This window comes from Crocodylus siamensis, chromosome 1, assembly GCF_052110815.1.
Source record: "Crocodylus siamensis isolate JL-2025a chromosome 1, ASM5211081v1, whole genome shotgun sequence".
Classification (NCBI taxonomy): domain Eukaryota; kingdom Metazoa; phylum Chordata; order Crocodylia; family Crocodylidae; genus Crocodylus; species Crocodylus siamensis.
The window spans coordinates 417,927,184-417,950,771 of NC_143395.1; the positions used below are offsets into that span (position 1 = coordinate 417,927,184).

At 55.7% G+C, this 23,588-nt stretch overlaps 2 protein-coding genes across 2 annotated transcripts in view; one reads left to right on the forward strand and one right to left on the reverse strand.

The window, feature by feature from the left end:
* LOC149875466 (zinc finger protein RFP-like) overlaps positions 1-21,813 on the reverse strand; it is a 40,637-nt gene extending 18,824 nt beyond the window's left edge. Inside the window, exons 1-6 of the mRNA XM_090054697.1 lie at positions 21,724-21,813; positions 20,401-20,727; positions 19,988-20,083; positions 18,153-18,236; positions 17,392-17,560; positions 16,211-16,237 (exon numbers count right to left, since the gene is read on the reverse strand). Of these exons, the coding sequence (XP_089910823.1) occupies positions 16,211-16,237; positions 17,392-17,560; positions 18,153-18,236; positions 19,988-20,083; positions 20,401-20,727; positions 21,724-21,813 (793 nt within the window). The remainder of the gene's footprint in view (positions 1-16,210; positions 16,238-17,391; positions 17,561-18,152; positions 18,237-19,987; positions 20,084-20,400; positions 20,728-21,723) is intronic.
* Positions 36-5,677, forward strand: LOC149875468 (uncharacterized). The gene is made up of 4 exons (XM_090030839.1): positions 36-337; positions 941-1,060; positions 3,004-3,093; positions 3,800-5,677. The coding sequence occupies exons 1-4, from the start codon at positions 304-306 to the stop codon at positions 5,539-5,541; spliced, it is 1,986 nt and encodes a 661-aa protein (XP_089886965.1). The 5' UTR covers positions 36-303; the 3' UTR covers positions 5,542-5,677.
* Positions 21,814-23,588: the final 1,775 nt, after the last annotated feature.

Consider the following 23,588-nt stretch of genomic DNA (forward strand, 5'->3'; position numbering starts at 1 on the left):
GGGAGCAGTTTTTTCTTTTGAGAGAATTTGCAGTTTTTAAACATAAAAAACCAGGGTCCCTGCATATCATGTGCCAGCTGAGTAGCGTACCCCTGCCTGTCCTGGCTAAGCATGCACAGCGCTGTAGTGTAGAGCGAGTGCAGACAGGGCCGTGGGGGCTGGGGGCAGCTGGGGTAGGAGACACTGATGGTGTAACGCTTATGCCTGCAGCTCCGGGAGGTGTTTGAGGACGTGGCAGTGTATTTCACACGGGAGGAGTGGGAGCTGCTGGAAGAGGAAGACAAGGGGCTTTACCGGGACCAGATGCTGAGGAACTACCAAGCCCTCGTTTCCCTGGGTAAATCTCTGGTTCTTGCTTTGCCCAGGAGCCATGTGAGCTCTGAAGCAGTGTTGTCTTCTCTCTGGTTTGAACACTCTCATCCTCATGAACGTTTGGCCAGTGGCTGAAATCCCTTTGCTCCCCACTGCTCTGTCCATGATCAGACCCCTCACATTTCATACTTGTGTACATGCCTCCATTTGATCCAGCCGCCTTCCTTGGAGTCTTCCCCCTTGATAACATGATTTCCCTTTGTCTTCTCACCATGATCATATCATGTGCCATTCAGTGTGCCTCAAAATGCACTAATAGCTGTTCCTTGGGCAGTTATTCTGAGTTTCTCCCTCTCTTGCCTAGTGTGTCCTGTCCAAACTCATTTCCACTCATTGGCCTGGAATTGCACTGGTGTTTGCCTTCCTATGACCATACATCCCCTGCCTGGATGAAAAGGACCATCCTCTTCTCCCTGCTATGCCTTCCCTTTCAGCCTAAATCTCCATCCTCCCTTGTCTTTCAAGTCCTTAGTATAATCCTTGAGTTCATTGGCTCCATTCCCCAAATTTCAGTTGCTTATTCTGCATCCATTACCAGTGGATAAACTCTCCTTAACCACTGCCCAAGCAGGATATCGAGGCCCCGCCCCTGACTTAATCTGCCGCATCCAGCGAGGAGAGGTGGAGCTCTGGGACAGTGATGATGAGGACCGTGGGGAAATCTCGAGATCGGTGGACCTGCTGCCAGGTGAGTTGTGGCTGTCTCCTCCACCCAGCTCCCCTCTCCCATATGCTCCCTGCCCAGGGTGAAAGGGAGCCTGGAAACTGCAGATCTGCCCTGTGCTGCCATCCCTGGGTGCTGACCTCAAAGAGCTTATGCTGTTGTATGTGCAGACAGATGTTGTTCCACGCCCTGAAATTCAAACTCTGGAAACTGTACCACCAGGATTGTTTTTGCCAAAGACCCCCAATGTTTGACATGGCCCCTTGCTGATTTCGTATCCAGTAAACTGTAATAGTAATTATTACAAGTTTTGCCCCTGTAATATGACCCGACAAGTGGCTCCATTAGATATTACAGCAGCGACCTTTGGTGGTGCCAGCCCCGTGTCCTCCGCTGGGTGTGGGAGATGTTTGTTTCTGGCTTTCCCGCTGTTCACGTAGAAATTACACAACCGCCCCCCGACTCCCCAGAGTAAGAGCATGCACACAACACCCTCTTCCTTTGTTTGCCCACTACTTCAATAACTTTCTTATGCCAAATTGCCTAATCCTCAAGTTCCTCACCAGCCGAACAGCTTTTCACCAGCGATAATTATGGGTCTTTTAATCGCTTCCAGTACTCAAGTGATGGTATTCTTTAATATTTAAGATGGCTTTTTAGATCAGACAAACGTCCCATGATCAGGGTTTTTGGAGACCAGACATGTTCTTGGGAATTCTGCCCCTTCTATATAACGGGCAAAGCTTTCCTTGTTGTTTCAAATGGATTGCTTGGTGCCACGGGAGCACTACCAGTGCCCCTCTGCCCTGCAAGATGCTGGAGAAATGCTAAGGGTCAATAGGAAACCAACAAAAGGATAACAATAAAAACGGTCAATGCACCCTTCTCAATCTTTGGCGTGACTGATATTTTTGAGGCCCAGGAGGCCATACTCCAGGGATGTACCATTTTCTGTAGCCACTTTGCAGATATTCCAGAACCCATCCAGAAATTGAGCTTACATTTCATTGTCTATCATAGTTAACATCACAGCCACATACAGCAATAACGGTACACAAACACAGCCGAGCAAGCAAGACAATTACTATACAAAGCTCAAATCTTCTTTGTACCAGGTGAACTTTTTGATGATTCACTGCTGGTCCACATTCTGAAAAACACAAAGACAAAAAATGGAAGGGCTTAACCCCCTTTAAGTTAGTTCATGTCACAGGATCACTTTTCACACTGTGGCTGGCTTGGCCCTGGCCCTGGCCCTGCTGCAGCTCCTTCACTGATTTCCCCTCTTTGCTGCTTGAGAGGCTGCTTTTCAGTAATCTTTTCTGCTTCAAGTGACAGCTGCTGCAAGGTGTACTGTGCCACACACCTTCCCTCCTTGGCTTGCACCAGGGGTTTTCTGTTGGGGTAGGCACCCCTATCCTTTTCCCAGCAAAAAGTAACTCATAAGGCAGTGGGAGCCAGGATTTTCAGGCACTCTGCACTCACCTTTCTGAGCAGTGACAACATGGCATTTTGTAGAGACTGCCCTGCCACAAATCACTCCACCACACTAACCAGTCCCAAGAGGGTGTAGTTTTCAGGCCTTCCCCAGGACTAAGTTTTAGGCTCTTCTGCCCCGATTATCTCCACCCCTCATAGGTACAGTCTCTCACTTCTGGGCTTTTTGCCTCCCCCAGCCGTTCTTGTTAGACAAGAGAGAAGCTGGGGCTGTCCCTGGTGTCTCCTGGTCCGGTTGACCTGGAGCACCAGACGTGTGTAATCCCAGGCTCGAGCTGCATGAAGTGGGTCAGTGGAGTTGGTGGGATTCAGAAGATTTCATGTTGTGGGGGGAAGTGAGTCCCCCCACTGTTTGCACTAGAATCTCTCCTGTGCCGTTTCTTCTCTGGGGCCCCGAGCGTCACAAAGCCTGAGGCTCAGCCCAGAGTCCATGTGTGCAGGTTCATGCCAAGGCCTTTGTCCCAGTGCAGATTCCTGTGGTGTGCAGGCTGCCTGGCATTCATTAGCAGAGGAAAGCTCCATGGGCTCATTCCCTGCATCAGACACTGCTCCAGAAACAGGTAGGAAGCTGATCACTGCTCTCAATCCTCCACTCCCAGAACGTTTCTTGGAGGGATAATGCATGAAACACAATGGGTTTTGCTACCAAGCAGTGTAAGGCAGTGCTCACCACACACTCCTGACTGGTGACAAGCCCCAGAAATGCACCCTGAGGCTGTCCACCCTTGTACCCAGATGTTGCTTTCAGGACTGCCAGGGATCACGGGCAAGCGTTGCGAATGGGTCTTGCCAAAGCACTGGGGCTTCTGGAGCATGTCAGCCCAGTCAGGTGGGGGGCTCAGTACCATCTTCCCCTGGACCCACCAGTGCAGCAGCCCTTTGAGAGCCTCATTTTTACTCATAGCAGATCCTCCTGGTCTCATCCTCAGCCTGTTAAAACATGATCCTATTCAGGTACAGTCCAAATGCACATGTCCCACATGTTTCTTGGAGCAGGGCCTGAGGTGGTGGGGCTGAGAGCTGGGCCAGAAACCTTGAGAGTCTGCTTCTTACCTCCACCAAGTAGGAAAAATGAGACTGACACAGGGACCTGGCACTGCCTCACCCCCGGCACTTGGGCCTTTGGCCGAAAGACCTAGTTTTCTTGAGGAAACACAAGTGCTAAGTCCTGTCCTGCTCTGAGGCCCATCCCAGCAGAAGGAATAGCAGTGCTTGCCCCTTGGCATCCGGGCAGGAACTAATCTGGTGTTTCTTCCTCCCATGCAGGACATGCCTGGTTGCTGAGCAGAACAGAGGAGCAGGCTCCTGAGAAAGGGCCTGGAAAGCTGGAGCGACCATGGACTTCCCTAGGGACTATGGGTGAGGTGGCTTCCCTGAGCCCAGCAAGGGACCGATGGCACAAGGGTCAGGGGATGCCCCAGAAGCAGGAGAATGTAGCAGTGAACACACTCCCATCTCTAGTTAGGCATTGGAGTGAAGAAGGGAAAGAAGCCAGAAAAAGGCCAAGGTGCAGGGACGAATATGTCATGCTGAGACACCTGAAGAGGCAGAAAGCAAAGGTCCACTGGAGAGGGACTCTGCATGCAAACCAAGGCAGTGTTGGCCTCAGAGGGAAGCAGAAGCTCACTGCCAAGCCCAGGGGGAGAGCTCACCCCTGCTCTCGGTACAGAAAAAGTTTTAGCTGCCCTTCACTCCTGACTCTGCACAAGATAAGGCACGCTGGGGAGAAGCCCCATGTATGTGCCACGTGTGGGAAGAGCTTCACCTGCCTCTCGACCCTGGCTGCTCACCACCAGATCCATTCTGGACAGCTCCCCCACCGCTTCACCAAAAGGGGGAAGAGCTTTGTGCGCAGCTTGGAGCTGCTCAAAACCCAGGATGTGCACAGGAAGAAGCGTCATTACCGCTGTGTCACATGTGGTAAGACCTTCGCCCATTTCTTCTTCCTGGTTCAGCACCGGCGCATGCACTTGGGGAGGAAGACGCACTGCTGCACCGAGTGCAGGAAGAACTTCGTCAGCTGGCAAGGCCTGTCCCAGCACCGGTGTGTGCGGAGGAGGGAGCAGCCACATGGCGGCACAAAGTGTGGGAAGAGTTTCAGGCAGCCCTCCAGGGTGGTCAGGCACAGGTGCATGCACACAAGGGAGAAGCCACATTATTGCTCTGTGTGTGGGAAGAGCTTCATCTCCCCTTCCAAGCTGGCCCAACACCAGGTTATACACACAGGGGATAAGCCATATCAGTGCTCTACATGTGGGAAAAGCTTCGCCCACTCCTCCAGCCTGGCCCGGCACCAGCGCACCCACACAGGGGAGAAGCCACATCAGTGCTCTGTGTGTGGGATGAGCTTCACCCAATACGCCGACCTGGCCCGGCACCAGTGCATCCACACGGGGGAGAAGCCATACCAGTGCTCTGAGTGTGGGAAGAGCTTCAGTTTTTCCTCCTCCCTGGCCAGGCACCAGCACATCCACACAGGACAGAAGCCACATCAGTGCTCTGAGTGTGGGAAGAGCTTCAGTACTTCTTCCTATCTGGCCCGGCACCAGCGCATGCACACGGGGGAGAAGCCATACCAGTGCTCTGAGTGTGGGAAGAGCTTCAGTTATTCCTCATCCCTGGCCATCCACAAGCTTATTCACACAGGAGAGAAGCTATATCAGTGCTCTGAGTGTGGGAAGAGCTTCACCCAATCCTCCAACCTGGCCCAGCACCGGCGCATCCATACAGGGGAGAAGACACATCAGTGCTCTGTGTGTGGGAAGAGCTTCACCCAGTACGCCAACATGGCCCGGCACCAGCATGTCCACACAGGGGAAAAGCCGTATCAGTGCTCTGAGTGCGGGAAGAGCTTCAGTTATTCCTCCTCCCTGGCCAACCACAAACTCATTCACACAGGAGAGAAGCCATATCAGTGCTCTGAGTGTGGGAAGAGCTTCAGTTATTCCTCCCACCTGGCCAGGCACCAGCGCATCCACACAGGAGAGAAGCCACATCATCGCTCTTAGTGTGGGAAGAGCTTCACCTACTCCTGCAGCCTGTGCTGAACACCAGTGCATCTACAGAGTGGAGAAGTTACATCAGTGCTCTGAGTATTGGAAAAGCTTCACCCATCTCTCCCACCTGTCCTGGAATCAGCACATGCACACCCAGAAGCATCCCTAATTCTCCCAGCAGTGCAGGAAGGCCTTGGAGATGTCTGCGTGCTCCACACCCACCAGTGGCTGTGTTCAGACAAGCACCCTCATGCTGGTGGCCTGCAGAAAGAGTTACCCCAGACTTTGTCCCTTGTAGGGTACAGTGGGAGTCCAGAGCCCAGACGCTGGCCCCCAAGATACAGGGGAAGGGGGCTAAAAGGAAACACCTCAGGCAGAGGTCAGCCCTGATGTGGGTGGAGAAGATGAGGAAATGATCTTGCATCAGCCTTGGAGCCTGTGCATTCCCCATCATTCTCTGAAAGTACTCCCAGGGGAAGAAGTGCCTTCACCCTAGGGTGCCCTCCACCCAAGACAGCTGACTTCAAATGACACCCAAGGACTTTCCTTGGCTGCCTCCCAGCTTTCTCCTTCCTTCTGGTCCAGGGGTTCTGGTAGATGAGCCCCTGAGTTCCGGGGAGGAGTGCATTTATGGCTGGGGAAGCATTCCGTACCCTCCTCACTGACCTCACCTTTCCTCACCACCACATCACCCCACTTCCAGACCTGCCTATGCCCAGTGGGGTCTGCAAGGAGCTGCTCCTGCCACCTCCGGAGCCTTTTTGGCCTATTTTGCTTTTCAGCCTCTGCAGAACTCTGCACCACGGGGTACGTGCTGCTCCCCTGCCCTCCTCCCCTTGGTTGTATTCTCTCTCATGCGTTCCTTGCTACTAAAGCACCAGAACTGGACATGCCGCCCCGTGGTTAATCTCTGTGTCCTCTCCCAAGGTGTGACAGACCTGGGCCCACAACCCTTTCCAGGGCAGATCTCTCTGTGCCTTCCCATCCCCTTCCCTTTCCAAATGGTTCACCAGAATTCAGAGGTTGTTGGTAGCCCTTGGGAGCAGGAGGTAGTCTGATCTACCAACCCTGCTGCTGCCCGACTGGCTGCTCCCAGCCCCTTCTGCCCTCTTTCCACAGCAGGACCCAGAGCTGGGTGAGCAACCCTGGGCAAGCGACTGGCAACTGACTCAAGAAGTGCCCCAAGCCAGCCCTGTCTGCCCTGTTCCTGCCCTCACCCACCACAGCCACCCATCTGCACCATGGAGGTGACAGAGGGAGTGGGGGGGGGAGTCTGTGCATGGTGCCAGCTCCAGGGGGGTGTCTTCCCCCTTGGGAGAGCGGGTTCTCCACACTGCTGACAGCACCCCTGCCAGCAGTCCCGTAACATGCAGTGCTGGAGCAGGTATTAAGGTCAGGACAGGTGATGTGTGCTGGGCCTGGGGTGGGGCACTGGGCACAAGCTGTCCAGCAAAGCGTGGGGGAATCAGGCTGAGTCTGTCCCCTCTGGGGTTTGCCGGGTTGCACCAGCAGCCCCTGAAGAATCAGGGGAAGGGGTGGAGCTGGGGGCATTACTGCCCATGCCCTGCAGGGTGGGGGGTCCCAGATGAGGTGGGGGGGTCTGCACTGACCTGACACAGATGCTGGTGTCTGTCCCATGTGGGATCTGTGTTCACTTGGGGCAGGTGTGAAGGGAGCCAGGGTAGGTAGGGGTGATACCTCATTGCCCTGCAGGGGGCATCATCATTGGGGGGGCACAACTCCACCTGGGGTATGTATGAGGCACACCTATGGGGGGACTGGGGAGTGCACACTTACCTGGGGCAGGTGTGATAGGGGCTGTAATGGGGCAGAGGGTGCTATACCACGGTTGTGCAGCAGGGGGTGCTGTGGGGGTGCCTGGGCTTACCTGGGGCAGGTGTGGGGTGGGCTGTCATGGGGTAAGGGGATGGGTGGACTTCCACTTCTTCCTCTGTCTCCTTCTACTTGCACTCCCCACCCCTGTGCCCAAAAAAGCCCAAGCCCAACTGGTGACCCCACTTCCTGCAGCCCCGGGGGATCTCCACGGGGGCTGGGCTCCATCCCAGGGATTCCTCCTCAGCACCAGGATGGATCTGACCCCCTGGTCAGACCAGTACAGACGGGAGTCTGCCTGCCTTTATAGTGTGATCCTGGTCTCTGCCTGGGATCCCTGGGTGTAGATTAACAACCTGTCACAGCAGGAGGAGGAGGATGCGCACCGTGGCCCCCCTGCTTTACCTGGGGCAGGACCAGGTGCGATGTCTGCTGCTGTGTCAGGCTTGTGGCAGTTTGGCTAAGAAGTTGGATGATGGGTTTGTCTGGGCTGGTTTGGACAGGGCTGATTCTGACTCAGGCGGCGGCTGGACTGGAGGTGACCTCTGCAGGCCCCCTCAGCCCCTCTCTCCTAGGATTTCCATGCTGAGAACGTCCCCTAGAGCCCTGGCTCCCAACCTTTTTAGACGGTGGACTGGCAGACTGTGGACTGAAAGCAGAACCTTTCATAGATGTAATTGCAGAGACATTAGGGCTGGAAGGGGCCTCGTGAGACCATTCCCTTCCTCAGGAGCCCTCACATTTTCCATTGCTTTCTTCATGGTGGCTGGGCATGGAGCTGATGCTCTTATTGAACTGTCTGCAATCACTCCCAGGTCTTTTTCCTGTGTGGTAACAGTTCACATGGTGCCTGTCGTGGTGTCAGTCCTATTTATACAATTCACGTTCACATGCGTCCCTGGCCTGTTCCGCTCAGACCATGACCCCGTGGCCAATAGGGTAGGGAAACTGAGTTGTGGACGACCAGTGCAAAGCCTTGCACTTGGGAGGGAATAATTGCACTCACCAATCCAGCCTGAGGAACGTATAGCTGGGTTGTAGCCCTGCAGAGATGACCTGGGGGGAGCCAGGGGCCATGAGCTGGAGCCGAGCCAGCCGTGTGCTTTGGTGGTAAAAGAAATCAGCATCCTCCTGAGTGGCATGAGCAGGAGTGCCCCTTGCAAACCAAAGGCTGGGATCGTCCAGCCCTGGGGAGACCTCCCCTGGAGTCCTGGGTCGAGTTTGGGACCCTGCACTTGCAGAAGGAGGTGGACAGGTTGGACAGAGGCCAGCAAAGGGACCCAAAGGATGAGGGGCCTGGGAGGCAGGGGTGGGGGGAGAGGCTGGAAGAGCTCAGGTGATTGAGTCTGGAGAAGAGAAGACCGAGCGGGGTTTGACCCCAGTCTTGGGGCAACGACAGAGAAGATGGAGGCAGGCATTTCTCCACAGCTGTCAGGGACAGGATTAGGAGCAGTGGTCTCCAGCTGCAGCAAGGGAAACAGGCTGGAGAGGAGGAGGAATGGGCTGGCAGTGCCCTGCTGCAGCTGCAGGGGGGTTCAACAAACTCAGGAGATGCCAGGCAGAGACCGTGCCCCCACTACAGGGGAGGACTGGCCCTGCTCCCCCTCTCTGCCCCTGCTTACCACCAGCAGCAGTCCAGGAAGGGTGTGCACTCCCCTCCCCCCATGATGCAGTACAGCGTGCACACACACCCTTCCCCCATGCAGGATGGTGGGCATAGAAACACATGCACACGGATCTTCAAGAGCTCCTGGCGCTCTGGTGAAGTGCCCAATGATTGGAAGAGGCCAATGTGGTGCCTATCTTCAAGAAAGGGAGGAAAGTAGATCCAGGAAACTACAGGCCCATCAGCCTGACCTCTATCCCGGGGAAGGTCTTGGAAAAGATTATCAAACAGACCATCCTTAACAGACTAGCTGATGGCAATATCCTGAGGGATACCCAGCATGGGTTTGTTTCTGGTAGGTCTTGCTTGACCATAGTTTCATAGTTTCTAGGGACCTGAGCAGATCAACTAGTCCAACCCCCTGCCATGGCAGGAAAGAATACTGGGGTCAAACAACCCCAGCAAAATGTTCATCTAACCTCCTCTTAAACACCCCCAGGGTAGGAGCCAGCACCACTTCTCTTGGAAGTTGGTTCCAGACCCTAGCCGCCCTGACCATGAAGTAGCGCCTCCTGATATCTAACCTAAACCTACCCTCTGCCAGCTTGTGACCATTATTCCTGGTCACTCCTGGTGGCGCTCGGGGGAACAGTGACTCCCCCAATGCCTGCTGATCATTTGTTCAAATATTAAGCTATATATTGTTAAGAGCATAATTAAAGTCAAAGATGTAGTAAAGCCTTGTATACAGTAAGGCCTAGAAAATTTAACAAAGCCTTGAAGTCGTAAGGCCCTGTGGTGTAGTTAAAATTAACCTTATCAGAAGAATGCAAGGCTTGTACTGTTACTGGTCAATCTAAGGACAGTTGAAGTAAAGAGAATCTGAATGGCTGTAAGTTATCAGCATAGCTCCAAAGTTATAAATTGGCTGGCACATCCAGAAATCATTTAGAAGGAAGAGGTAGCTCTGTGAAAGAAGTACTGATTTAGGATTAGCTGCTGGCCTGGATTCCGTGGGCCTGTGGATCATGAGAAGCAAAAGACTGAATACCAGGGTCCTTCCCGGTACCCCTCAGACAGCGCTGATCAGGGATGCCTGACTTTGCTGAGCTTTGCAGAAGAGAAACTTGTCGTATATCAGGTATCAGAGGGGACTGCTGATAAATTGCCGACGTGAATTATTATTGTCTGTCTGTTGTTTTGTTATCTGTGCGTAGTTGTGTTTTGTTAAGTCAATAAACCTTTCTTACCTTTCTAGCCTTGACTACACTCTCAATCCTGAACCCGCTGCAGACGGCTGGGACACTGGGCAGGGTTATTTTGCCCCAAGTGGCACAACTTGCCCCACACCAAAGGGCATGTTCAGTCACATGTGCTGAGGATCCCAGCAGGATCCCACAGCAGGGACCAGGCTCTCTGCAAGTGTTGGCTGTTTCAGAATGGGAGAGGGGAAAGGCAGCAGAGGGAGCTTGTACCTGGGGCTCTGCAGCCGGTGCTGAAGGGTGGAGTGGGTGAATTGGAGCCCCCGCCTCCACCTTGGGGGGCCTGCAATACACTGGCCCCAGCCTGTAGAGGGGGGCTGAAAACCCCACAGACTCAATTCCTTCTGCTCCCTTCGCCCCCTCCCATTCTGAAAACACCGACAGGCTGGGAGCCCCCACAGACACAAGTTACAAAAGAGAATACATGTTGAAATAGCTTTATCTGACACTACATGCAACGAGGAGTCACATTTTCACCTAATGGGCCATTTTTAAACTGTTTGCAGCTGTACACTTGTGTTTGGTCACAGCTATAAACCACTTTCTGGGGACAGGAGTAAACAATGGATGTGGAAATGCAATTTTAGTGTATAATACGGATATCGGCAATTCCTCATACCCTTTTCACACTGAGTGTTTCAACAAAGCATTTTAGACCATACCTTTTCCTGAAGCAAGTCTCCGGGCTTGTCCCTGGGTAGATCTCTGGGCTGGTCTCCAGGCTGATCCCTGGGCACATCCCCAAGCTGGTCTCCGGGCTGGTCTCTGGGCTGGTCTCTGGGCTGATCCCCAAGCACGTCCCCAAGCTCATCTCCAGGCTGATCTCCGGATCGGTCTCCAGGCTGGTCCCTGGGTGGGTCTCCGGTCTGGTCTCCGGGATGACCCCCAAGCACGTCCTCAAGCTCATCTCTGGGCTGGTCTCCAGATGGGTCAACTGGCTGGTCCCCGGGTGGGTCTCTGGGCTGGTCCCCGGGGAGTTCTCTGCGGTTGTCTAGATACACCAATTTATTTGGAGGGGACTGCGAGCAGGAGATAGACTCCTACTGCCAGGCCCTTCTCCCCTGGGAGCCGCAGGGTAGAGCACCGTCTCCCTCCAGGACTAAGGAGGACTCTGGGACCTCCCGCTCTGCCCAGTCAGGGGCATGGACCAAGGTGGTCAAGGGCCCTAAGGCCCGCCGCACCAAGGCCCCTCCCTTGCCGGAGCTTAGCAACAGGTTCACACGTCTTGCAGCCCCAGCAGAGCCCACTCAGTTGCCGGCTCCTGCAGGCAACCCAGGCTCGACCGCAGCTACTGGCCCCGCTCTCCCCAAGACAAAACGAAAGGTGTTTGTTGTGGGAGACGCCATCCTGCAGGGCACTGAGGGGGCAATCTGCCGCCCCGACCCCTTAGCCCGGAAAGTCTGCTGCTTCCCGGGGACCCGCATCCGAGACATTGCGGAGAGGATCCCAGAGCTCCTCTGGCCCACAGACCACTATCCCCATGCTCCTTATTCACGTGGGCACCAATGACACGGCTCGGATCACCCCCAGCTAGGTCATGAGGTGCTACAGGGAGTTGGGAGCGGGGCTTAGGGGTCTGGGAGCTCAGGTGGTGTTTTCGTCGATCCTCCCAGTGTCGGGCTATGGGCTGAGGAGGGAGAGGAGGATCCATGCGGTGAACCAAAGACTGCAGCGCTGGTGTCATCGGGAAGGCTTTGGCTTCCATGACCACAGCCCACTCTTTGGAGAAAGAGGCAGCGAGCTGCTGGGAAGAGATGGCCTCCACCTCTCTCCCCTGGGGAGGAGGCTCTTCTCAGCCAGGCTGGCTGACCTGCTCCACCGGGCTTTAAACTAAGCCCGCAGGGGGATGGGGGGACTACTGCCCCTGCTGGCCCGCTGAACGGCCCTTGCAAAGCCAGCGGACCAAGGCACTTAAAGGGGCACTTAAGGGAGCCCACCCCTGCCCCAGCCCTGGTACAATCTGTGGGCAAGGCAAGAGCTCCCAAGGGCACACTTGCCTGCCTGTACACAAATGCCAGGAGCTTGGGCAACAAGCAGGACGAGCTCGTCCTCCTGCTCAGTGCAAAGAAATATGATATCATTTCGATAACGGAGACCTGGTGGGACTCCACCCATGACTGGACCATGGGGATAGAGGGCTATACCCTGTACAGGAGGGATCGTGTTGAAAAAAGGGGCGGGGGTGTAGCTCTCTATGTGAAGGAAAGCTACATGTCCCTGCAAGCTGATGTTGGCGACCGGCATGGACAGCTAGAGACCCTCTGGGTAAAAATTCATGGGGAATTCGGCACAGGGGACACAACGGTGGGAGTCTACTACAGACCTCCCACTCAAAGTCCCGAGCTTGACCAGGAGTTCGCCCGGGAACTGACTGAGGCCGCTTGCTCCAGGACCTTGGTTGTCATGGGTGACTTCAATTACCCGGACATCTCGTGGGAAGATCACTCAGCTAAATCTGAGCAGGCGCAAAGCTTTCTCTCGTGCGTGGATGACCTCTACCTGACTCAAGAAGTCTATGGGCCAACGAGAGGCAAAGCGCTGCTTGACCTGGTACTGGCTACGGGGGACGACCTAATCGGCGACCTAGTGATTGATGGGAAGTTGGGTGACAGCGACCACGAGCTGATCACCTTCACCATCCGCCGTAAAGCTGGCAAGTCAGTCAGCAACACAGAAGTCCTTGACTTCAGAAAAGCTGACTTTGACAAGCTCAAGAGGCTTGTCGGTCAAGCCCTCAGGGACCATGACCCCAGGGAGACGGGAGTTCAAGAAGAGTGGTTGCTTCTCAAGGAAGCGATCCTCAGTGCACAAGCTAAATCTATTCCAACACGGAGGAAAGGCAGCAAGAAGGCACAGCAGCCCCCCTGGCTCTCCAGGGACCTAGCGGACCTACTGCGGCTAAAAAGGAAAGCCTACAAAGGATGGAGGATGGGATTCACCTCCAAGGAGGATTACTCCGCGCTGGTCCGGTCCTTCAGGGAGCAAACCAGGAAAGCCAAGGCTGCAACTGAACTCCAACTAGCTTCAGGCATCAAGGACAACAAAAAGTCCTTTTTCAGATATGTGGGGAGCCGGAGGAAAAGCAAGGGCAATGTTGGACCCCTCCTAAACCAGATGGGGCAACTTACAACTGACGCCCAGGAAAAAGCCAACCTATTGAAGACAGGCGGGTGATCCAGGCTGACCTGGACAGGCTCAGCAAATGGGCAGACAAGAACCTGATGGTGTTTAACACCAAACAATGCTAGGTTCTCCACCTGGGGAGGAAAAACCTGCAGCATCCTTCTAGGCTCGGCAGTGCTACGCTGGCTAGCACTATGGAAGAAAGAGACTTGGGGTCATCATTGACCACAAGATGAACATGAGCCTGCAATGCGATGCTGCGGCTAGTAAAGCGACCAAAACGCTGGCTTGCATCCATAGATGCTTCTCGAGCAACTCCTGGGACACCATTCTCCCCTTGTACTCGGCCTTGGTGAGGCTGCAGCTGGAGTACTGCATCCAGTTTTGGGCTCCACAATTCAAAAAGGATGTGGAGAAGCTTGAGAGAGTCCAGAGGAGAGCCACGCGCATGATCAGAGGTCAGGAAAACAGACCTTACGACGACAGGCTGAGAGCCACGGGGCTCTTTAGCCTGGAAAAGCGCAGGCTCAGGGGTGATCTGATGGCCACCTATAAGTTTATCGGGGGTGACCACCAGGATCTGGGGGAACATCTGTTCACCAGAGCGCCCCAAGGGATGACGAGGTCGAACGGTCACAAAGTCCTGCAAGACCGTTTCAGGCTGGACTTAAGGAAGAATTTCTTTACTGTCCGAGCCCCCAAGGTCTGGAACAGTCTGCCATCGAAGGTGGTTCAGGCACCTACACTGAACACCTTCAAGAGCAAATTGGATGCTTATCTTGCTGGGATCCTGTGACCCCAGCTGACTTCCTGCCCTTTGGGCGGGGGGCTGGACTCGATGATCTCCCGAGGTCCCTTCCAGCCCTGATGTCTATGAAATCTATGAAATCTATGAAACAGGGCCCATTGCTGGTAAGTCTGGGACTAATGAATGAGGAAGAGGCATTTCCCCACCAACTGCCCCCTCCCTCTGGCTCGGCTGCACTGGGAGCAGGGCTCACTTCACCCCCAGGCTGTGTGTCTGCTCCAGGGGTCTGCATTGGGACAGAGGAACTGGGCCAAGGACATCCCGTGCAGACAGGACCTGGGACACAGCTGGGCAGGGGCCTGGTGCCCACAGAGCATTGCACAGTCCCATCCCTGTGGGGCCACGCTGTTACATGGAGAGACCCCCACTACACCTGGCTCTGCCCAGACAGACGGGGGCTTCAAACACATCTCATTGACTTGGGGCCAGAAATCCCAGCAGCTTTCCATAGGACATTTATAATTTATTTATTTAAATTTGTCATGATCGAAGCCAAATCAATTCCAAATCCATGAGTCAGTCAAGAACCAAAAGTGGCCCAACTACCAGCAAATATCCTCCACCCCCATCTGGGGCTTCACATGTTTCCAAATCCTTTGGTGGGCATCCTATGTGCAGGCCCAAGCATGGAGGCTTGGGGTTCAGGTGTCCCCAGGTTTTGCTTGCCCTCAGCCATAAGACCCCAGGACCAAGCCAGGGAAGAGTCTCCCATGCCCATGTAGTGGGCATAATGCCAAGATTAACTATGCATTACCTACATGGGTGCTATCCCATGCCAGCAGAGCAGTTTCATAGTTTCTAGGGTCGGAAGGGACCTGAGCAGATCATCGAGTCCGACCCCCTGCCCTGACAGGAAAGAGTACGGGGGTCAAACGACCCCAGCAAGATGTTCATCCAGCCTCCTCTTAAACACCCTCAAGGTAGGGGCCAGCACCACTTCTCTTGGAAGTTGGGTCCAGATCCTAGCCGCCCTGACCGTGAAGTCGTGCCTCCTGATGTCTAACCTAACCCTACCATCTGCCAGCTTGTGACCGTTATTCCCGGTCACTCCTGGCGGTGCTCGGGGGAACAGGGACTCCCCCAGTGCCTGCTGATCCCCCCTGACTAGTTTGTAACAGGCCACTAGATCCCCCCTCGGCCTCCTCTTGTGGAGGCTGAACAGGTTCAGGTCCCGTAGCCTCTCCTCGTAGGGCCTGCCCTGCTGCCCCCGATCATGTGAGTGGCCTCCTCTGGACCCTCTCCATGCTGTCCACATCTCCCCTGCAGTGCGGCGCCCAGACCTGGTGGTTTTCCCCAGGTGTCCCCTAGGAAGCCACCGTGATGATCATGGCATTTCCCTAGGTAAGCACAGGCACTACGCTGGCTCTGAGCTGATAAAGAGGCCGAGAAAAATCCCAGCAGCTGCCCACAGGACATCAGCTCCTGGACCCCTTCAGACCTGTGGAAATCCACCCCGAGGAAATACCTGGAGACCAGACCAGCAGTCAGTGAAAGGCAGGCTGGGGGCGGTGAGCAGGCTGGGCGGGGGGAGGGGGAGTCTGTTCAGAGCATCCCTATGAAAAATACCTTTCCCTCTTCTCTTTCCCCATGACCTGCGCTGAGATTTTCCCTTTGGAGATCGGCCCCTGCCCCCATCCTGACCACCCGGCTCAAAACTGGCTCAGGTCCAGCCTGACGAGTCTGCCCAGAGCAATTTCTGCCCCAGCATGGGCACTGCTCCCAGGGCCTGGTGCAGAGCCCAGGGCATGAATGGGACCTTCCCTCACGTGCTACCAAGAACCAGCCACAGCCAGGGCCGGGCTGAGGCAAACCTGCAGGGCCAGGGCTCTCACACCCCATCCGGGTGAAGACTTGCCCAGGCCAGGCCCTTCCCAGAGTCCTGGGCTGGGGGCGGTGAGGGGACAAGGCAGCGGGGCTGCCGTGATTCCTGCTGCTCACAGCAACAAAGCCCATGTCTGGGGCATGGCACTGGGGCAGAAGTGGCCACAGGGAACAAGGCTGTCCAAGAGGGCAGCTCTGGGGTCACCAATATGAGGAGAGGTCACTCACCTGCATGTCCTCGGGCTCTTCTGAATCCTGCAATCAACAGCAGAGAGAGGTGAATTCGCACACCAGTCACCCCAGCAGGACCCAGTTCAAAGAGCCTGGGGCAAACTCTGCTGTCCCCACCGGGCCAGACCCCTGGGCCTGTCTTTGGGACTGTGAAAGGGGGAGTCAGGGCTGCAGCATGTGGCCTCGTGTCCTTGCAGCAGACAGGGAAGAAGTAAAGCACCCACAACGCAGGAGTTGCAGAGAGAGGGTCCCCTCCGCAGCCGAATCCTGCCCCATCCACCTGGCCCGGAGGTCCCGGCCCAGTGGTCCCTGCCGGGCAGGGAAATCCCAGGGTCACATCGGGGCACCAGGGCCATGGTGTTGCTGTGAAACCACCACTTCTCCATGCCCTGGTGTCTGGGGTCTCAGCCCTCCCTTCCCAACATCTCACAGCTGCACACACAGACCGGGCTGTGAAGCCTCTACCTTCCCAGGTCACCCTGAGGCCTCCTTCCCAAGCACCCAGCTCTGCACTGCCTCACTGCGGGTGATGATGGGAACGGCTCCACGCTGCCCTGGGCTGTTCCCTCTGCGCAGCCAGGGAGGGCTGGGCAGCAACGGCCCTTTCCCCTCCGAACGGCTCTCCTGGAGCTCCACGATGCCGCAGACCCTCCCACGAGGACTCGCTGGGCTTGTTCGGGGAATTCACCTCCACCCCCAGGTCCCTGCTGGCAGCTGTAGCTGGGAATGCTCCAGGCTGGGATTCGTGCACCGCCACAGACACCCCTGGGAAGTGAAGCCCCAGCTCCCTCCCTGTGTGCATCCGTTCCGACTGGGGCCTCTGGCTCCACAGTCCCAGCTCCGAGTGTCAGGTCTGAGCCTCGAACAGCAGATCTCAGAGGGAGTGAAACACAGGACACTGCTGTACAGCCAGGACCGCCGAGAGCACCAGCCTGTGCTAAGTGCCCAGGGCCGGAGCGGGAGGTAGTTGAACCACTTGGATTTGAAATGACAAATGATGTGCCCGGCTGCACTCATCCCCACGGAGTCGACCCGGCGCAGCCCTGGGGACTGGGGGCACTCCCAGGATTTGGGGCACCCTGGGCTGGACCACAGGCCTTTAAGCCCAGCTTGGGTCCTCTGGGAACAGGAACACAAGGGCTCTCATAACCCAAGTCCACAGCATCCCCTGCCTTTACCCCGGTGCAATGAGACGGAGGCCTGGGAGCGCCCCTTACCCAGGAATCCCGTCAGAGCCTCCTGCAGCTCGTCCTCTCCAGGGAAATCCCGGAGTCTCTTCTCCAGCTCGGGGAACTCGGGGGCTGGATGCAGAGGTGTCACCTCCTCGCCCCTGCAGACACACGCAGGCAATTATTCCTCTTGCTCCTCAGCCAAGACCCCACACCCTCAAGGCCACAAGAGGAAATGGTGGGAGCGGGGGCACCGGGCACAGACCCTGTGTGACAGGCCGTTCGGTGCCTGCGAAGGCTGCTGGCTCCCAGCCCTGGCACTGGCAGGTGAAGCTGATACTCATCAGGCTTCAAGCAGAGTTATGCCATAGGTCTCCACCACAAACCCTTCCTGCGCAGCCAGCGCTCACACCAGCAAAGCACCACACTCCCCCGTACAGCTTGCCCCAGGGGCAGAAGGAAAATCTGCACTGGGTAAGACCTGGTTTCTGGTGTCATCGAGCATGGTCCAGGGCTTTTGCCCCAAGAGCCACACAGTGCAGGGGCTGGAGATGTTAACTCTCCTAACAGGCCCTGGACGTGGCCCATCCTCAGAGAAAATGCAGCCAGGCAGAGGCAGCCTGTGTCCTCCTGATGTGTGGCCTGACCTCCGCCCCCTCTGAGACAGGGACAGGGACAGGGACAGGGACAGGGACAGGCTGCTCCTGGGACCGAGGGGCCCAGTCACTGAGCCAAGCTGCTCCTCAGTTTCATTCCCAGAGTCCAAGGGCCAGGTCCCGCTCGTGTTCAGCCAGGAGCTGGCGCAGCCCCTCGCACTCGGACACCACCAGCCGCCGCTCCACCTCCGTCTGCCTCTGGGGTGGGCAGAGCCGTGCAGGGGCAGGGCAGGGCCGTGGGCACAGGGGTAGAGAGCGGGGGGAACTGGACACTCAGGGCAGACGTCCCCGAGACTTTGCCAGGCTGCAGAGATTGCATCTTTCCCACAGGGTCCAGCCAACAGCATTTCTGGGGGGTGCAGCCCCGCCTCTCCAAGAAGGGAATTTCTAACACCCCCAGCCCCCTCAACACTGCGGCTGCAGCGGGACCCCCATGACCCAGGGGTTTGCAGGGCCGGGCCCTTACAGCACAATGCTGTCCTGACCCATCTATTGATGGTAAATGCAGCAAGAGCTTGGCCAGGCCTACACATCAAATCTTGATGACCAAATTAAAATAACAATGTATCTTGCACAAAAATGAACGTGCCAGCTGGGGGCCATACCAAATAGAGCAACCCCAGTTGGTTTTATTGTCTGTGCTAGATCATGTCAATCAAGAGCATGGCCCACAGAGAACAGACACGCTCCTCACACCTGTATGTGCCTCAGAAGCCAGTAAAGCAAGAAAGCTGCATACGCATTTCAATCGACCTAGCAGCTAAAGGAAACACAAGGTTAAATATACTTCTTAAGAGAAACTTGTAAAAGGTACAGAAAAGATGTGCTGCACATGACAAACACTTCTCCCAACGAACATCCTGAGGTATAGGGTGCTAAAAACGTCTGATCTATTTAATGCACATCTGGAGGTTGAAAAACAAGCTGTCACCTGTACAAGCTACTCCAAATGTGCCCGATTAATATACAAATCCCCCAAGACAGGTTTGGTGACAGCTCTAAGTGTCCTGTCCAACTGCTCAGGCCCATCACCTGTAAACTGACCTACAATTGCAGAGTCAGCAGAGATGCACAAGTTTTACACCTAGACAACGCAAGAACAGGAGCCAGGCAATTACTAGTTATGATATCATGATTGACACCTTTCACCCCCTGGTTGTTTGGACTCTAATCAGCCAACTATCAAGGAAAAATGCTTTGAAGTTATACAATTAAACGGTATAGGAACTAACAGAACTTGCCAGCAAAGAGCGCGCTCCAGGAGAAGCAGAGCGAGATCACTGCTACATCGCACCCAGTTCAACCAGCAACGGATCCTGCTTGGTGAAAGCTGCAAAGCTGGGCCAGCTTCCTTCGCTGGCATCGGTGAGAGGACACTACTGCTGCTAAATATGTACTAGGACTGTGTGGAGTAGCTCGTTTTATTTTGGGAAGGAGCCCTTCCTGCCATTTGGGTTTATAAGCTTGCTCGTTGTACTGTTACTAAAGCCTCTCTGCTAGTGATCAACCCAGTGTTGTGTCAAATCTGGGGGCACTAGTTTTAAAAACCCGCTTTCTAAATGCAAGACATCCATGATGCAGGAGTCACCCCTTAGCCAACTGCACATCCTGACCCACGGAGGGAGGTCCAGGAACCTTTGCCAGGCCTGAGCCCAGGACCAGCAACATCGTCCCCCTGCCCCTGCCTGACCCCGTGGGGACCACTGCCCGTGCTACCCTCACACTGCCCGCCCCTCTCTGCCCAGCCATGGGGCAGCACCAGATGCTGCTTCCTTACGCTAGTGTAAAACTTCTGGATCCTCCTTGATTTCAGTGACATCACTATGATTTACACCAGGACAAGAAGCCCTGCAGCATATATGACCCCCAGATTTTCCCCAACTCCCGACACAGGGAGCAGCAGAGACCCCCACCCTGCCCCCCCGCAGCCCCCTGCCCCGGGCACCTACCAGGAGCCTGTCGCTGTCCCGCTCCCAGGCGCGCTTCAGGCCCTGCAGCTCCTCTCTCTGCTCCCTCAGGTGCTCCAGGCGGCTCCGGATCCGCTCCTGCAAACACAGGACATGGCTCCGGTGCCTGGTTCGGGCCCTCGTTTGTGCCCAGCAAGAAAACCTGCCCTGCACAGAGCGAGGCTGCCTGAGCGCTGCCCCCAGCTCGCACCCCCGAGCAAGCGCCCCCAGCCCCAAGGACACTGCGGCCAGAGAGGCTGGACCTGCCCCGTGCCCCCCACCGCTGTCTGCAGCCATGTACCTGGGCCCGTCCTCGGCCCTTCCCGGCTCTGGTCCCGCTGATCGGACACCCCCGGGGGTGCCTGGCCGCAGAGCGGCTGGAGCTGGGACTCCCAGGCCGGCACAGCCGCTCCCACCTTGTAGTCCTGGGCAGCCTCCTCCACGGGGATTACAGTATGATTTCGGTGCGCCCGGGATCTATCGCACACCACGCAGATGGGGGCTTCGTCCTCCTGGCAGAAGAGCTTCAGGGCCTCCTGGTGCCTCTCGCACACGGGCAGCCCCGCGGGCTCCCTCCCCGCCTGCAGCCGCAGCTGTCTCACCAGCTCCGCCACGTTGCCCAGCTGCCTGTTGGGCCGCAGGTTCGCGTGCGGGGCCCTTGCCCTGCACTGCGGGCAGCAGACGTCGGGCTGAGCCTCCCCCCAGCCCTGCCCGATGCAGGCACGGCAGAAGTTGTGCCCGCACTCGAGAGTCACCGTGTTGCACAAGGGGCCGTTCGAGCTCCTGGAGGCTAAGTTCCAATTTGGTCCCCAGAAGTGAGTCACACCACAAGCCACAGAGACAAAGCCTTTATTGCTTGCAAGCAGGTTGGCCTGGAGTCATGAGACTCAGATCAAAGCCGACCCCGAGTGCCTATTCTCCATTGCTTATATACTTGATTACAAGGTATTGGGAAAATTCCATTAGCGCAGGTGTACTTCGGGTTACATAGTTGTGAAATTGGTTGCAAAGTTTGGGGCTTTCTAGCCGTTAGCTTGTGGTTTGCAGTCTTGTTAGAAATATTATTAAAATAGAAATATTATTAGAAATGCATAATGAATAGAGTGTTGTTAAAGCTGCACAGTTTGTATCTCGTACCTGATAAGCAGAAACACCACCAAGGACATCTCGCTAATTTACTATGTCTTTGTAACACTAAATCACACATACCTTCAAACTCCTCTGCCTCTACTCTTGTAAACTACAAAGGCTATAATTTAATTGACTGTGTCCTTGAGAAAGGGGGGGGTTTGAACTTTTGGTAACCTGGAGAGCTTTTCTAAGCATGCGTAATTAGCTAATGCATATAAGCCTATCCGCCCTGCATACTTAAGTAGTTAATTATAATGCACATGCGACAGATGACGTGACGTCATTTCATATATGTTTGTATGAACCGGAAATGAGTTGTAAGAGTTCCTGCTTCTGCACACGTGCTCAGGAGAGAGAGGATAAAACCCAGCTGAGAGTTTTCCCTGAGGGCAGAGTGTGGTCTTTTGTCTTCACTCTGACCCTATTTGCAAATATACCTTTTGTGTTGCTAATAGTGTGTGTCTGAGAGTTCTTCGCCTCCTGAGAAACGAACCGCAGCATTTTTGCATCAGTCTCTCGCAACAAAACGGAAAATCAAGTTGCAGGTACTTCTTTGGTACATTCTTGTGAAAGCGTGAAGCATACGAGTAAGCAGTTCTAGCCCCAGCTTGTCCCACAACTGGATCTGTGAAATAGTCCAGACACACCAAGCAAGTCAGCTCCTCCTCAAAGCTCCCCACCAGGCCCCTGGCAGCCATGGCTCCTTGCTCCGGGAACAGCAGGACCAGGGACTTTCTTTTTCCCAGCACAGACACCAGTGACAGTTTTTCTAATAAAATGTTTTTAATAAAAAAAAAAAACAAAAAACCTTTTCCTTCCTGCTCTCCACAGGGCCTGGGTGGAGCTCAGCCCCAGAGCCTGCGCAGAGAGCCGGGAGGGGGCAGGAGCACCAGCCCTGCCCCACACTCCATCTCTGCAGGGCCTGGGGCTGCCCTGGGGCTGGGGTCAGATCTAGAAACCCCTGGGCTGGGGCTGCAGCCTGGGCTGGGATGGGGGGAGCTCCTGGCTCTGGGTTTGGGACAGAGGATGGACAAGTTGCTGCCTCCCGCTGTGAGCAGGAGCCCAGGCTGAGCAGGGCTGTTCCTGGAGTGGGTGCGTGCAGGGAGAGACCTTCCCCCTCTGCCCTGCCTGTGGGCACTTTCTCGGGGGCTGGAGCCAGCCCGAGGGCAGCCCTGTGCTCTGCACACACCAGAAAATGCCAGCTCTCGGTGTCACCTCCTTTGATCCAGGGAAAAGAACAGAGCAAGTCTTCTGTTGCAAGAACTCAGAAAGGCCACGACAGTCTGGATGTTTCTCGCCTTCTGGGTTACTGAGTGAACCCCCTGGCTCCATCCTGTGGCTCATATCTGCACCCCTAACAGCATTAACATGGAGGGGCACCCTGCTATGGCACCCTGGCCGGGGGTCACTGAGCGTGCGAGGCGGCTCCCCGGGTCGGACGTGGCTGAGCTGTGGATGCTTCCCCTGTGCTCAAGTTCCAGCTCAGCAGGGTGGGCAGGCCCTGGCCCTGCTCCTCCTGTCCCAGCCCATGGCTCAGTGTCTGCTCCAGAGCAGGTTTTGGAGGAGCCTGGCCCCTTGGCTCTGATGCTGAGGGGGTTTCTGCACCCACTGCCTCCTGCCAGGCCCTACTTTAGGGCAGTGGCCGGGCTCCAGCAGCCTCTTCATGCTTGTGTTTCTCAGGGCCAGGCTGGAAGAACCAGCTCCTTCATTTGGAAGGTCTCAGTGCTCCCATTGCAGGACCCAGCTGCTCTCCCCAGCCTTGTCTGCTGAGAGGATCACTCTCCTCCCTCTCCTGGGGATGGTGCTTGCACCCCGGGGTGCCTGGTGCTGGCCAAGGCTCAGCTGGGATCTCCCAAGTGCACCAGCATCACAGCCTCTGGCCCTGCGCACTGATGTCCCAGTCGCTGCCCAGCATGGCCAGCGTCTCCCACCTCTCCCCAGTGCCCAGTCCCACTCCCTGAATGGCACATGAGGATATTTCTGTCCAAAGAAATGGGTTTGGAGGCCTGGGTCAGGGTGATGGATGAACTTCACCTCTGGGCTTTCTGCTGTGCAAAGGTGAGAGCCCTCATCACTGGGACGGGACTCAGCGAAGGCCCTAGGCAGGGCTTTTCATCTCTTCATGGCCTTGCAGTTCTGGAGGCTGCAAAGCACAAGTAAATCTTCTGGTCACCTCCTCCAGTGCAATGAGTCCTACTCCCTCCCCCAAGCCTCCAGGCTGGGCCAAATTAAGGTAAGAATCAGGGAATCAGGGAAAAACAAGGCTGGAAGGGAGCTCCGGAGGTCATCTAGTCCAGCCCCTTCCCCGAGGCAAGGCCATCCCAGTCCAAACCCTCCCATACAAATCTGCTGTCACTACTGGGCTACGCCGTCACACACCCACAAGGTCCGGTACCCGAATCTGCCCAGGCAAGGCAGGGCACCGTGGTGGCCAGTGTCCTGCTGCTGCCGGACTTGTTGTGATACGCTGGAG